Raw genomic sequence first — 14,416 nt, 5'->3', positions numbered from 1 at the left:
CTTTATTTTAAGAAATTGCCACATCCTTCCCAACTTTCAGCAACTACCAGCCTGACTACTCAGCTATTATCACCACTGAGGCAAGACCCTCCACCAGCAAAAAGATTATGACTTATTGAAGCCTCAGACGATGGTTGGCATTTTTTTTTTTTAGCAATAGGGTATTTTTAAATTAAGGTAAATACATTTTTTTCCTTCACATAATGCTATCACACTTATTATACTTAATAGACTACAGTACAATATAAACATACACACCAGGAGACCAAAAAATTCATTTTCTTGTGGCACTGCTTTGCTGGGGTGGTCTGGAAACAAACCTGCAAAATTTGTGAGGTGTGCCTGTGTCTTGACACCAGAAATGAATGTTAGGGGTTACAGAAGTCCTGTGAATATGTCATTTTTCATTTCTTCTATGAAATACTGTGAATATATTAACCTTAAATCCACTTTTGAACCCAATTTTTTATGTGGTAGCTACAATAAGTAGGGAATTCTTTAGCTTTGTGGAGGGGTAAGCAGTCAAGAGAAGCTTTCCTTTCAATTGTCTTTCTTTTCATGGCTTCCAATCTTGCTCTTTGACTCTACTCCCTCTCCCCCAACTATTCCTGCTGGTCCCCTGGGTTATAGTGGCAGGCCCGGGGACTGATAAAACTTTTTGAATTGGGGCAATTGGTCTAAACCCTGAAGTTTGGTCTCAGGGGATGAGAGGGACTCAGGAAAGGCGAAAGGGCCAGAAGTTTCTAAACAATAAACTTCTCTACCAAACACATTTGTTAGAGTGGACAATATCAAGACTCCTGAAAGATTCCCACAGGTTCCAAAACAGGTACACATAGGCACCTGCTCTTAAACAGCACAGGAAGAAATGTCCTTAAAAATTTTCTCTGAGAAGGGATTAATAAAGGAGAGATGACACTATGTCTCCTCAGCCACCATCAAGGTGGCGCTATATCACTAATTAGCATAAGGGACACTTTAGGAGAAACATTTTTATTCTGCATGGTTGACAATGTAAAACCTAAACAGCATGAATCCATGCATAAACAGGCATGGATTCACAAGACTCCTGCTCCACAGTGATGTACCAAGGAGGTAAACACTCTGCCTCCTTCCCAACCTACTTGTCCACCCACTTAGGAGATCGTGTTACTGAAGTCCTCCATCTGGTCGCCCCTCTTCCTTGGTTACTGCCCCATCTGTTACCCTCTTTCTTTCCTAGAGAATCAATACTCTCCCTCTTGTTTTTGGCCTCAGCACCAAATTTATTTCACTCCATTTTCTTCCCTGGTTTCACTTCTCGTGACCATCCTCCCCACTGCTGGCCACTGCTGGCCACTGCTTATTTTTACACTACTCACTACTCAACAGGAATAAATGTTTGTCTTGATCCACTGTAATTTGGGTTTTCTATGATATGATGCTGAAATCAACCCTTAGCTGATGCAACCCCTATGACTATGCCACTCCTGTCCCTCATTCTACTTTTTTAACCTCTTCAAGGCACATGCCTCCAGCTTGATGTTTCTTAACACAGCTTTCCAAGGGACTCAATGCTACCAGCTGCTTCCCCAAGTCATGATGATTGCAACTCCCTTTGTGTAACCCAGACCTTTCTCCATGGCACTGGAACCATAAGTTTAAAAGTCCACTGACCATCTCTACCTGTTTGTTGTTCAGGATCTTCATGTACAATACAATCACTTGCCAATTTCTGTTCCTCCTTCAGGGCACTGGAGCTAGAGACCTTCTCTTTCCTTTAACCTCATACCCAGCTGTCCTGAAGTCCCATCAAATCTCCTTTCAAATGCTCTAATTTACTCCTACTTCTTCAATCCTGCTGTTTGATGTGATGGGCCACCATCATCATATGACACTGGACTACTCCTTAGCCTACTAACTAGCTTCTCTGCCTCCCATCTACCTTCAAAACGCAAATTTACTCATGTCAGTCCTATTCTTAAAACCCTTCAAGGGCTCCTTGTCCCCCACAAGAAAGTATTCCATGCCTTCACATGATCTGCCTGCCACAAATCTTGTCAACATCCTTTATATTACAGCTGTCTAAAATTCTTACAGTTCCCAAATTTGCCATGAATTTTCTCACTTCCTTTTCTGACTGTTCTTTTTGCCTTGCAAGTTTCAAAACAGTATAAAAATAAAGTTTTATGTGAATATTTAAGAACCTGACTTGGGCCTTTGTCTTCCTGGGGAAGCTCTCAATTTTGTGTACAGAAACTCATAGTAATGAACTGTCAGAGTTCCAAAGTTTTTGTGTTGTTCACTTAACATAATTGAGAAATTATGATTTTTAAAAATTTTTTAACTGAAGTAACTCTGCTTTATAACTTTGTGTTTTAGAAGTATAAAATCATGATCCCTTTCAGATATTATTACCAAATCACACAACCAAAGCACAAATAACCTTCCACTATAATCCATTGAGTTCCCTCCCTACTTTAATAATTCACTTTAAAAAAAAAAAGAATTCTCTACAAGTCACTTGGGGACAAATTAATCAAATTAACATTAGTTGCCTTTGTATTTTTTTATATATTTTCTTTTGAAATTTCAGCTTTATCCAATATTAATTCCCATTCCACATTCAACAGGAGATATTTACTTTAATATGCTAAGTGTTAAGGCTTACTTCTTTTTCTTATCCAATTAAGGCTTTACTGCCTCAGGAACATGGCACCTGGGAGATGGTTATTAGTGGAAGCTGCCTAGACCTTGACTGTGGCTCAGCACAGACCATTTCCAGCTCACAAAGAAGGCTCCAATGAGAGAAGAGCAAATTAGCCCCCAAATAACCGACTAAGGTAATCCTCTTACACCACTCCACTGAAGGCAAGATGACAACTTAAGGGCTTTAGGAAAAAGAACATAGAGGAATTGCATGTAAGGCTCTGTTCGCCCGGGGAATAGAACAGCGCTTCCCTTCTCTCACACTTGAGGCAGATAGAGTCACTTACCCTCTGGTTGATGGGCTTGCCTTCCTGCACCTGCACAGCCAGCCCCAGATCAGACAGCCTGCAGTTGCCGACATCATCCAGAAGCACATTCTCCGGCTTCAGATCCCTGTAGACGATGCCAAGGGAGTGGAGGTGCAGCACACCGCAGGTCATCTGGGCCGAGTAGAAGACCACCCTGCTCATGGTCAGGCCCCGCACACCCACATGGTAGATGTGGAACTTGAGGTCACCCCCATTCATCAAGCTCATGACCAGGCAGAGATGGGATTTGCTTTCGAAGGCATAGGCCAGAGAGACAATGAACGGACTGCTGATTTTCTCCAAGATTTCCTTTTCAGAGAGAGCCATTTTCTCACCATTTTTCTTCTTCAGTCGTTTTTTGTCCAATTTCTTACAGGCATACATCTTACCAGTGTTTTTCACTTGGACGGCACATACCTTAGGAAAGAAAGAAAGGGAGAGGAAGACTGAAGTAGAATGCACTGGAAAGGAGGTGAAGAGTGGATGATAAAGGGGGTAAAAGGGGGAGAAATCAGGCAAGGGGAAAAACATGCAGGCTTTTTTTTTTGAGTAGAAGAATTGGGGTATAGGACAGAGGTGTAGGGAGGGAGTGACAGGATTCATCAGAGACAGAGTGGGGAGCAGAACAGATGGATTTGCTGAAATACACTGCTGAGGGGAGCAGCATTTGAGACAGGAGAGGTCTGCTGCACCATATGTGGTTTAGCTCCCTGCCTGGGCTTTAAACTCATGCCATAGCAGTGATAGTGCTGAGACTTAACCCCTAGGCCACCAAGGAGGCCTAAAAGACACAGCTTCTGAGAAAAGAGATGTTCTAAGAAGGAAAGATTCTCAAGAAGAAGCTAGGATCACAACCAGGTACCACTCTGTTCTCACAAGGTGCAGTATTACAAAAGAAAATTGTTGGCAAGGAAGTGGAGATCTCAAACCTTCATGCATTTCTGGGTGGGAATGTAAAATGTGGAAGAATGTGGTGGTTCCTCAAAAAGTTTAAAAGAGAATTGCCATATGACCCAGCAATTCCACTCTTGAGCATTTAAAAGAGAATGAGAAAACAGGTCTTCAAACAAATACTTGTACATGAATGTTTGTTCATAGCTGCACTATTCACAATAGTCAAAAGTGGAAACACCCTGGGTCCATCAAAAGATGAACGGATAAATGACACATAGAACAGTCATACAATAGAATATTATTCAGTCATAAAAAGAAATGAAGTGCTGGTATCTATTGCAATGTGGACGAACCTCCAAAACAGTATGGACACTTTAAATGCTTAATGGATAATTTTATGTGACTTTTACCTCAAAAAATATTTTTTCTACTTAGAGAAACAAAGACCTGGGCATAGCAGTAGTGTAAAACGTCAGTCAAGAAGAGTTTTTTCTTAAACATCTGAAGTTTTTCTCAAATTTCCTCCATTACCACAAATAAGAGGAATGGGAGGTCCCCCATCTATGTTGTTATCATAGTCCAAAGTTCCCAGAACATCTCAGTGTGTTCCCGGTGTAGACCCCACGATGAAAGTGCTTAGTGACTCCCACACTTACTCCGCTGTGCCATCCTCATTTCAATTCTCACTGTGACAGGAGGGAGGAATGAACATTGGCACTGAAATTATTTCTACATAAATTAGTTCCCTTGAGATTAAGAGGGGAAAGAGGCAAAACAAAATTCTTTCATGGTGTATACTTCACCCCTCAACCTGGCCGTTCAGAGACACTTACCTCTCCAAAGCCGCCTTTCCCCAACACCCGGAACTCGGTAAAGTACTTGTCTGACACCGGTTGCATCTCAAACACTTTCCACTGCAGAAACTTGTCATAGAAGGGGCTGGCTAGGAAATCCTGGAAGGGCTGGTCCTGCAAGAAGGCCATGGCCTCAGTTTTGGCCAGTGCCACCAGGGCCACTTGCTCTTCCTCAGTGGTGGCTGCTTGACATTTGGTGACCAGAGCAGGGCTGAGGAAAGTGTGTGGGTGCCCCGGGGCTGGGGTGGCCACACAGGTGGCCATGAGCCCCTGCAGCACACTGCTTTTGTCCAGGCCCTCCTCAGCCAGCTCCCAGCTCTGCACCTCCTCAAGAAAGGCCACGGCCTCTCCGTAAGTGGGTACAGTTGCTAGGAAGTCCCGGAAGAGGCGGCGGCCGATGGGCTGCTGCTCACACAGGCTGTCGAAGTCCTGGGGTAGGGCCTGGCGGAGCTGGGCGCAGCACTGCAGCCCAGGCAGCTTCAGGCCCCTGCACCGGCGCTGCAGATCCCTGCTGTCTCTGTCTGAAGACTGTCGGGCTTGCAGGTAGGCCGTGTTGGCGATCAGGTTGTCGAGGCCCCCCATGTCAACCATGCCTGAGCACAGAGGTACACCCCAGGGCAAGAAAAGGATGAATGGGAGGGCTGCAGCCCGACAGGGACGCGGTCAGGTTCAGGGCCAGTTGGCTGATGCTCTTCTAAGATTCAGTAACTTCCCAGGGATTTGCAGGGAGTCCCTTCGCCCAAGGGTGAGATTGTTGGAGGGGGCAGAAGGAGGTTTCTCTTGTAAGAAGCTTTGCTGGCTATGTATAGCCAGCCAGGGAAGGGCACACCAAAGGTCACCAAAGGGAAAGCTGCCTGGGCCACCTGCAGGTCTACTTGTTCACCACCAGGGTCTTTCTCCACACATTCCTGCTCCCCCAAACACATAGAAAATTAAAAAAAAAAAAAGGAATTTTTAAAAAACTGTTTAAATTATAAACTATTCTAATTTTACATTTCCTACAAGATCAAGCTATATAAACTCTGAGGGAATAACAGAACAGAAAGAGGAATTGTGAGAAGCTGGTGAGGTTTTCTTCCTTGAGTCTAGCAACCTGACAACAGAGTAGGTTACAGGAGGGGATGCTCTGAATTTTGAGTTCTGAGACACTTTCACGGAGGCCCTTAGGACTCAAGCAGTTGTCCTCGGGGGGCTGTGACTTCCCACAGCGAGCTGTACCCCGTGCAGCTAGCAGAGATCCTTCAGATACGGCTTTCATAGCTTGGAGGAGGCTGACCTAAAATACTTAGGTTAAGAAAGTGGGGGGGGGGGGCCGCGGGGGAACGGGGGGAGACGTCAGCTTGATTCTGGACATCCCAGGAGGTGATAAGAGCAGTGAAAACACACCACTTCACAGCACGTGGCGCTGCTCCAAGGGCACAATTGAACAAGTAGAATCTGAATGCAAAGGATGCTTGTATTGAGACCCAAGCAGAGAAGTTTTAGGTGTGGCCCTTACATCTTTGCCCACGCTCCCTCAGGTGGCTAGGAAGCCTTCCCCCACAGAGCTCACTCAGAGCCGTCCAGACCACGACCTCACAGCAAACAGAAATTGATTTAGACAGAAATCAAGCTAAGAACCTCTGCTCCAAAAATAATACTTGTGTCCTACAGGGAAAGAATACTCAAGCTTTTTCTTCACAAAGCAAGGCAAAGGCAGTTTAAAAACAAAGTCATTCAGTAATATGCCAGAGTGTTTAAAAGAGAAAAGAGAGAGAGGGTGGAGGAGGGAGGACGAGGCTGGTTAGGCTTTTTCCAAACAAACAACCTTTAGCACACAGTGTCAAAACATCGTCAGGATGGCCTCGGTCTGCCTGTCAGAGCTTGCCGACCATTCCCCAGAGCAGATACACACTTGGCTTCACGCTACCAAGAATTATGTAAGGAACTCGTGGGTGCCCTTTGCCTTTGCACTGCTGTGCTGTAAACCATCACCCCTATGTCAGAGAGGGGTGCGCTGCACGTGGGCCCGCTGCCGGGAACCAAGCCTTCTGCTCTGAAAACCATGCAAGAAACGTTGGTGCTTTTTTTTTTGTTCTTGTTATGTCATCCTGCATCCAGATTTCTGAGAGTGAAAAATCAGTCTGAGAATAAATCTCTCCTGAAGAGGAAATGCCTTTCCCCATGGGTCTTATGAAAACAGTAGCAATCTAACAGGGCAGAGCTCTGAGAAAATGGTAGAATTGTCATCACATTGATATTGAAAAAAGAATGCTTTTCGCTGATAACTATATATGCTGTGAACTGCTTGATTTCCTTCATTCTAATACTTTCTTTTACCCCCGAGTTATCACGAAGCCCAGGATTGTCCAATGAAATATACAAAGTCACGTGTAATGTAAGATTTTTGAGCAGCTGCATTTAAGAAGTAAAAAGAAAGCAATGAAATTAAGTTTAACAATATCTTTTATTAACTTCAATATCTCAAAAACATTCATTTCAACCTGTAATTGATATAAAATGCTAATTTTACATCCTTTTGTCTTCTGAGTTTTAATAATCTGATGTGTATTTTATACTCAATTCAAACTAGCCACATTTCAAATACTCAGTAACTACCTTTGGCCAGTGACTACCTTACTGGGCAGCTCAAAACTGACCCTTCTTGAGGTAGTTTTGTCATTCGTAAGTAAGAGGAAGTGAAAACATATTTTTTTCCTTATCAATACAATAGACTATCTGGGATAAAACAACAACAACAACACTCTCTTGTTAATTAAAAATTATCTGACTAATGAGAACAGAATTTAGATGAACACAAAGTTTAGAAGTTATCAAACCACTCTACATTGCCCACTGACAATGCCAAGGAGAATATAATTTTTAAAAAAGTTTTACCAGCATGAAAAATTTATTTAAAATGGAACACTTTATGGTCTAACAATCAGAGTCTGGAGTTTTTCCCAGTTTGATGAAATAATAATTGAATATCCAATTAAAAAATAGCGCTGAATCCTTAACTTAGAAGCAAAGCCAAGTGCTGTACACATACAGGATACCCTTAGCCAAGGAAGGAATACACCAGAGAGTTTGGAAGGAATGTGGCCTAATGCTTACGTGCATTTTCCAACACCACTTGAGAAAACTGAATCCTGGCTCTAGCAAATCCTAGCGGTGTGACTTCAGCGGGTTACTTAACCTTTCTGAGACTTAGTCTCATTATCTGAAAACAGATAATAAATGTGGATTCTTGCATAAGTTTGAGAGAATTAAATGCCAAATAGTGCCTGACACAAAGAAGTCATCAAAAAGCACAGCTTTTAAATGATGACTAGCAATATAAAAATCTGATCCAAAATTATGCTTTTCTAATATGTAGACTGGAGGCAGGAGAGATTGAAAGGATGTAGAAGAAGGTGGCTTCCTGTGTACAGTGCCCTCTGGGCATTGAGCAACAAATTCAGGGTTTCATATGACCTTGGAAAGCCACTGAGTCTGCTGGAACTTGAAGACAGGTAGATCAGATCTATTTATTTATTTATTTATTTATTTATTTTTAAAGATTTATTTATTTATTTATATAAGCACTGGGATACAGTCAGAAGCACAGGAGGGTGAGAGAATTCACCAGAGCCAGAGCGGAGAGCAGAACGGGCAGACTGACGAAAGACACCGCTGAGGGGAGCAGCGGGCGGCAGGAGAGGTCTGCGCCCCATGCGGGATCCTCGCTGGGCAACCGGGGATTGAACCAGCGCTGCAGAGGCCGCGGGCAGCTTCGCAACCCAGCACTCAACCACTGTACCACCGGAGAGGCCCTAGATCAGATTTATTAAGTGATATGCAGGATCTCTAATAATAAACTACTGCAGCTAAATGGTTTACACTATCCTGCCATAAAAAAGTAGACTAAGCGCTGTCATGTGGAAGGAGGAAATATTTCATTTTAAAAGAAACTTCAACTTTCTGATAGGAATAAACATCAAAGGAGTTTTTTTAGACTAATTTTGTAACCTAGAGAAAAGAAAAAATGTTCTTTATCCAGGTCCATTACAGTTTTCATCGTGTAGTTTAAAACATTATTGATGGTGTTAATGGTCTTAAATTTTAAAATGCTCTGATGTGACACACTTGAAACACAACAACAAAAAAAGTTTAGGCTAAGTGATTAATAATAGAGTATCCTTGGTTTGCTTCTCTAAGGATTTTTAATTTGAAAATAGATCCTAGGATAAGAAAAATATTCCTAGTAAGAACATGATCTTCCTTTACAATACACAATTCTGTGCATGCTCCAATAGCACACCTCTTTGAGGATCAGAAATTATGAGTAATACAATTGATATTATATGGCTTAAAAACAAGATACTTTGAGCAGTGGAAGATCTGAAGTAAAAAATATCTTAGCATTAGCAAACCCAGTTTATTTTTCAGCTCCTGATTGAAGATTTTGCGTCTTTCCTTTAGTACAAACCCTCGACTGAAAGGAAGAACACAAGGAGCTTTCTTTCCAACAATAGCTGGCCACACTTCATTTTAATAATTTGAAGACATCAAGGATATTTTGTTGGCTAAAATTTGTTTAATACTAAACAGAGAAAAGAGATGGAGCTGGATAAATTTTACACTATTGTTTCAACTTAGTCACAGAACTTCCCCACAAAAATTTAGTTTACAAGCACTTTGTCTTTATTATTGAAATACTGGATATTGAGACCAATGGGTGGTTCTGTCAATATATTTCAATAGCGTCCTAGAGACCATTGAGGTTTTCTGAGTGAAATTAGAAAAGAATGCTATCCTGGATATTTTAAGAGATGTAAGTATAAAAATCATGCAGGATCAAGAAGATGTGGTACATATATACCATGGAATATTACTCAGCATTCAAAAAAGATAAACACATGCAATTTGCAGCAACATGGATGGCGCTGGAAGGGATCATGCTCAGCGAAATAAGCCGGAAAGAAAAAGAAAAATACCGGATGGTCTCACTCATAGCAGGAATCTAGAAAACTTAAATAAGGGACCAGGAAAATGAATAACTATAAGAAAGTGAAAATCAAAATCAACAAAAAACTATGAACCAGAGACACTTTTTGGGGGGTGGGGGGCGGGAGGGGAGGGATTGGGGTCAGAATGGGGGGGTTGCAATTGTATGGGGAATATAAAAATAAAATTTATTATTTAAAAAAAAATCATACAGGGGGTAAAGCTCACCATTTTATCATACCCTTTTGAGATCTCTTTCTCTTATGAAAAATCTCAGACATACGTACAAGTAGAGAGAATAATAAAATGAGCTTCTATATATATGTTCATCACCCAATTTTATTATCAACATTATCATCATTTTGCCAATTTTCTTTCATTTTCATCTACTCTTTCATCTACCTTAACTTCAGAGGATGTTTATTGATATCCACTATTTTAAAAAAATATTTTAAGTTATCAAATTGTCTGCTATGTAAATGTGCGGTATTTGTTTTTATTATTCTGACTTCTTTGCTACACATAATTTTCTCAAAAATGACTGTATTTCATCCTTTTTTATAGCTGTGGAATATTCCATGGTGTCCAGTTGTTTGATGATGGGCATTTAGGCTGCTTCCATGTCTTAGTTATTATAAATAATGCTGCTATGAAAATTGTGGAACATATGGATTTTTCTGTTGATGGTTTCATAACTTTGAATATATGCCCAAGATGGGGATTGGGGGGTCATTTGGAATTTTACCCCACCTTTTTTTAACACAAATCCAGATTGCTTTCTATATGGTTGCATAAGTTTACCTTTCCCCCAGCAAGCAGTGTACTAGGGTTCATTTTTTCCATATCCCCCCCACACTTGTTGAAGCTCTTTTTAATATGTGCCATTCTCATGAATGTGAGTATCTCATTGTAGTTTTAACCTGCATCTCCTTTATTCGAAGCAAAAATGAATATTTTCTCATTACAACTTTTGACCCTCTGGATATGATGTTTGGTGAATTGTCTGTTTATATTTGCTACCCATTTATTAATTGGGTCCTTTATTTTTCAATTCATTGAATTGTATGAATTGTATATATTTTGGATATTAATCTCTTATCAGTTACACATTGTATATTTTTTTTCCAGTTCAATAGGGTCACTTTTTAATCATCTTGTATTTTCTTTCTTTGTATAGAAGCTTTTTGACTTGAGGTAATCCCAATTGTTTATTTCTGTTTTTAATTCCCTTGCCATAGGGATTGTATCATTTATTGTTTCTAGTAACCTTTTTAATAATAATAATTTATAGGACATTTTATTTTTTTTTAAAGATTTATTTATTCATTTATACAAGCACTGGGTATAGTCAGAAGCATGGGAGGGTGAGAGAATTCACCAGAGCCAGAGCAGGGAATGGAACAGACAGACCGACGAAATACACTGCTGAGTGGAGCAGCGGGCGCGGCAGGAGAGGTCTGCACGCCATGTGGGAACCCTCACTGGGGGCCGGGGATCGAACGAGCGCTGCAGAGGCTGCGGGCAGCTTTGCAGCCCAAAGCTCAACCGCTGCGCCACCAGGGGAGGCCCTCTAGTAAACTTTTAAAGGTATCTTTAAGCTTTGCTATATACATCACCTGCAAATAGTGATAGTTTCACTTCTTTTCTGATTTGGGATCCCTGTATTTCCTGTTTTTGTCTGATAGCTCTGGCCAAAACCACTAATATTAAGTTAAATATGAATGATAAGAGTGGGCATCTTCGTCTCATTCCTGATCTTAAGGGGAGAGCTTTCAGTCCTTCAACATTGAGCATTGGCTATTGGCTCGTGATATATGACGAGCTTTATTGTACTGAAGGAATTTCCTTCTAGTCCCATTTTGTTTACAGGTTTTAATCATAAAAGGATCCTGAATCTTATCAAATGATATTGAATTATAACCTCCCCTGTGAGGAGATCCAGGTGATTTGACTTGCTTCTGGCTGATGGAGGCTCCAGCTATTATACACTGAAAGCCTCAGGCTCGAGCCAGTAATCCTTACTCTGTAGCCCACCCTTGCAACACTCCAACTATGCACCCTCCATCCTGGCTGTCAACTCATGCATCCCCTTATCCAGTACAGTGCCAGGTCCCAGGGGTCCTGATGTCCTGAGTCAACAGCTGGAAAGGACCATGCACAGCAGCCGCCCCCTGCTGTGTGGTTACACTACCCATTTATCACTACAAGCAAAGTTCACATAAAGCTTTCCCTACCCCTTTTCACCAGGCTGTTGCTCCTAGTTTGTGCTGTGATTGTCTGTTTCTCCCTCAGGAGTTTTTTTTTTCCTCTTTGTTTTACTACCATATAGTTGTATCTGGAAGGGTTGAGTCTGGCATCTTCACTCTGCTACCATATTCCCGGACTCCCTATTGTAGTATTTTAAAGAAAATCCCATGTTATTGCATCTATAATTACTTTGGCATTACAAATATTCATAGATACACATACATACATGCACATTTATATTTTATTTAAAAAAATTTTAAAGATATATTTATTTATACAAACACTGGCGTGCAGGCCAGAGGCGCAGGAGGGTGAGAGAATTCACCAGAGACAGAGTAGGGAGCAGAACAGGCAGAAGGACTGAAATGCACTGCTGAGGGGAGCAGCAGGTAAGACAGGAGAGGTCTGCCACGCCATGTGGGAATCTCCCTGGCTGGCCGGGAATTGAACCGGTGCTGCAGAGGCTGTGGACAGCTTCACAGCACTGTGCTCAACCTGCTGTGACACTGGGGAGGCCCCACTTTTATATTTTATATAATAGAAACAAATGGGTTAGTGAGGCAGCGAGATTAGCTGTAGCAGAATGTTGCTCCCATCCCTTGGGTTGGAGGGACAGAGGGAGAAGGAGGTGTATGGTCAGGCAGAGCCATTATGTTGTCATGATGGGGCCTGTAGTTGGTTGAGTGTTATGTTCAAGTCCTAAACCCCAGTGCCTGTAAGGTGAACTTATTTTGATATAAGGACATTGCAGACATAATCAAGTTAAGATGAGGTCATACTCCACTGGGGTGGACCCTAAATCCAATGATAAAGACTGGTGTGTCTTTTTTTTTTAAGATTTATTTATTTATTTATACATACAAGAGTTAGGGTGCAGGCCAGAGATTCAGGGGATGAAAGGATTTGCCAGAGACAGAGTCAGGGGCAGGACAGATGGATCTACTGAAATACATTGCTGAGGGGCACAGTGAGCGAGACAGGAGAGGTCTGCTGCACCATGTGGGTCACCTCTCTGATGGGGGATCGAACTCATGTTTCAGTGGCTACTGATAGCTTCATAGTGCTGAGACTTAACCCCTTGCACCACCAGGGAGGCCCAAGACTGGCGTGTCTTTATGAGAAAAAGGAGAGATTTGAATGCAGAGATACGGAAGACACAGAAAGCAGGTGATGTGAAGATGGAAATGGAGATTGCGGTGAGGCATCCAGCAACCAGGGAATATCAAGGATTCTCACAACCAACACCCCAGTGGTTGGGAGAGAGACATGAAACAGACGCTCCCTCAGAGCCTACAGAAGTAACAACTCTGCTGTCACCTTGACTTTGGACTTCTGGCTGCCTAAACTGTGAAAGAATATGTCACAGTTTTAAGTCACCTAGCTTGTGGTCAGGTGGAACCAGTATTGTGCCATGATGGGGTCAATAGTTGGTTCAAGTCCTAAACCCCAGTACCTGTGATGTGACCTTATTTGGAAATAAGGACATTGCAGACATAATCAAGTTAAGATGAGGTCATACTCCACTGGGGTGGACCCTAAATTTTGCCACAAAATATAATTTCAGACTTGTTTGGCAGTAGCTGGAGCAAGGGCAGGCAAAGTCATCTAGTGGGAGCTGAAACATGGGAGAACTGCCAGATACCACACGCAGTGGAGGGGAGGAGTGTCCTGGCCTCCTGTATCCATTGGCAGAAGCTCCCTAGAAACCAGAAGGCAAGTGCTATGGGCTGAATTGTGTCCCCTCTCCACCTCCACTCTCCAAATCCACATGTTGAAGCCCTAACCCCAGTGTTACAGTATTTGGAGATGGAGTGTTATAAGGTAATTAAGGTCAAATGGAATCATAAGGGTGGGCCCTGAAAGGGTCAATGGCCGTATAAAAAGAGGACGCTCTCTTTCCCACTCCCTCCCCATGTGAGGACATAGCAAGAGGGTGGCCATCTCCAAGCCAGGAAGGAGCTCTCATCAGAGCCCCACCATGCTGAAATTGATATCACTCCCAGTCTCCAGAACTCTGAGAAAACAAATTTCTGTCATTTAAACTGCTCAGTCTATGATGTTTTGTGATGGCAGCCTGAGCCAACTTGTACTGTCAGGGATGCAGGGAAGTGAGTGCCCTGCGTTACAACAGAGAGGGCAAAGTCAGAGGAAATATCTGAGAACAAATAGCATAACCATCAGACCATTTTCACCCTAACACAATTACCAATAATTCCTTAGTATTACCTAATACCCAGAAATAAACTTTCATGTGATAAGCCTTGAGATTTAGGCACTTCTTTAATATCCCGTCCAGTTTAGCTTATCTTAAAATTGTTTATTAGTTGGGCCTCCCCAGTGGCGCAGCGGTTGAGCGCTGGGTTGTGAAGCTGCCCGCAGCCTCTGCAGCACCGGTTCGATCCCGGGCTGCTCCCCGGCCACCGGAGGAGGGTCCCACGTGGCGCGCAGACCTCTCCT

General features: G+C 42.4%; 1 protein-coding gene across 1 annotated transcript in view; it reads right to left on the bottom strand.

The window, feature by feature from the left end:
• The window catches only part of GRK7 (G protein-coupled receptor kinase 7), a gene marked incomplete at both ends in the record, with an annotated part of 33,109 nt that extends 27,774 nt beyond the window's left edge, over positions 1–5,335 (bottom strand). Inside the window, 2 exons of the mRNA XM_084231390.1 lie at positions 2,976–3,413; positions 4,724–5,335. Of these exons, the coding sequence (XP_084087516.1) occupies positions 2,976–3,413; positions 4,724–5,335 (1,050 nt within the window). The remainder of the gene's footprint in view (positions 1–2,975; positions 3,414–4,723) is intronic.
• Between the last annotated feature and the right edge of the window lie 9,081 nt (positions 5,336–14,416).

Source organism: Talpa europaea (genome assembly GCF_964194135.1).
Source record: "Talpa europaea genome assembly, chromosome: 4".
Taxonomy (NCBI): domain Eukaryota; kingdom Metazoa; phylum Chordata; class Mammalia; order Eulipotyphla; family Talpidae; genus Talpa; species Talpa europaea.
Note: the sequence above shows the minus strand (reverse complement) of the source record. Positions and strands in the feature narration are given on the sequence as shown.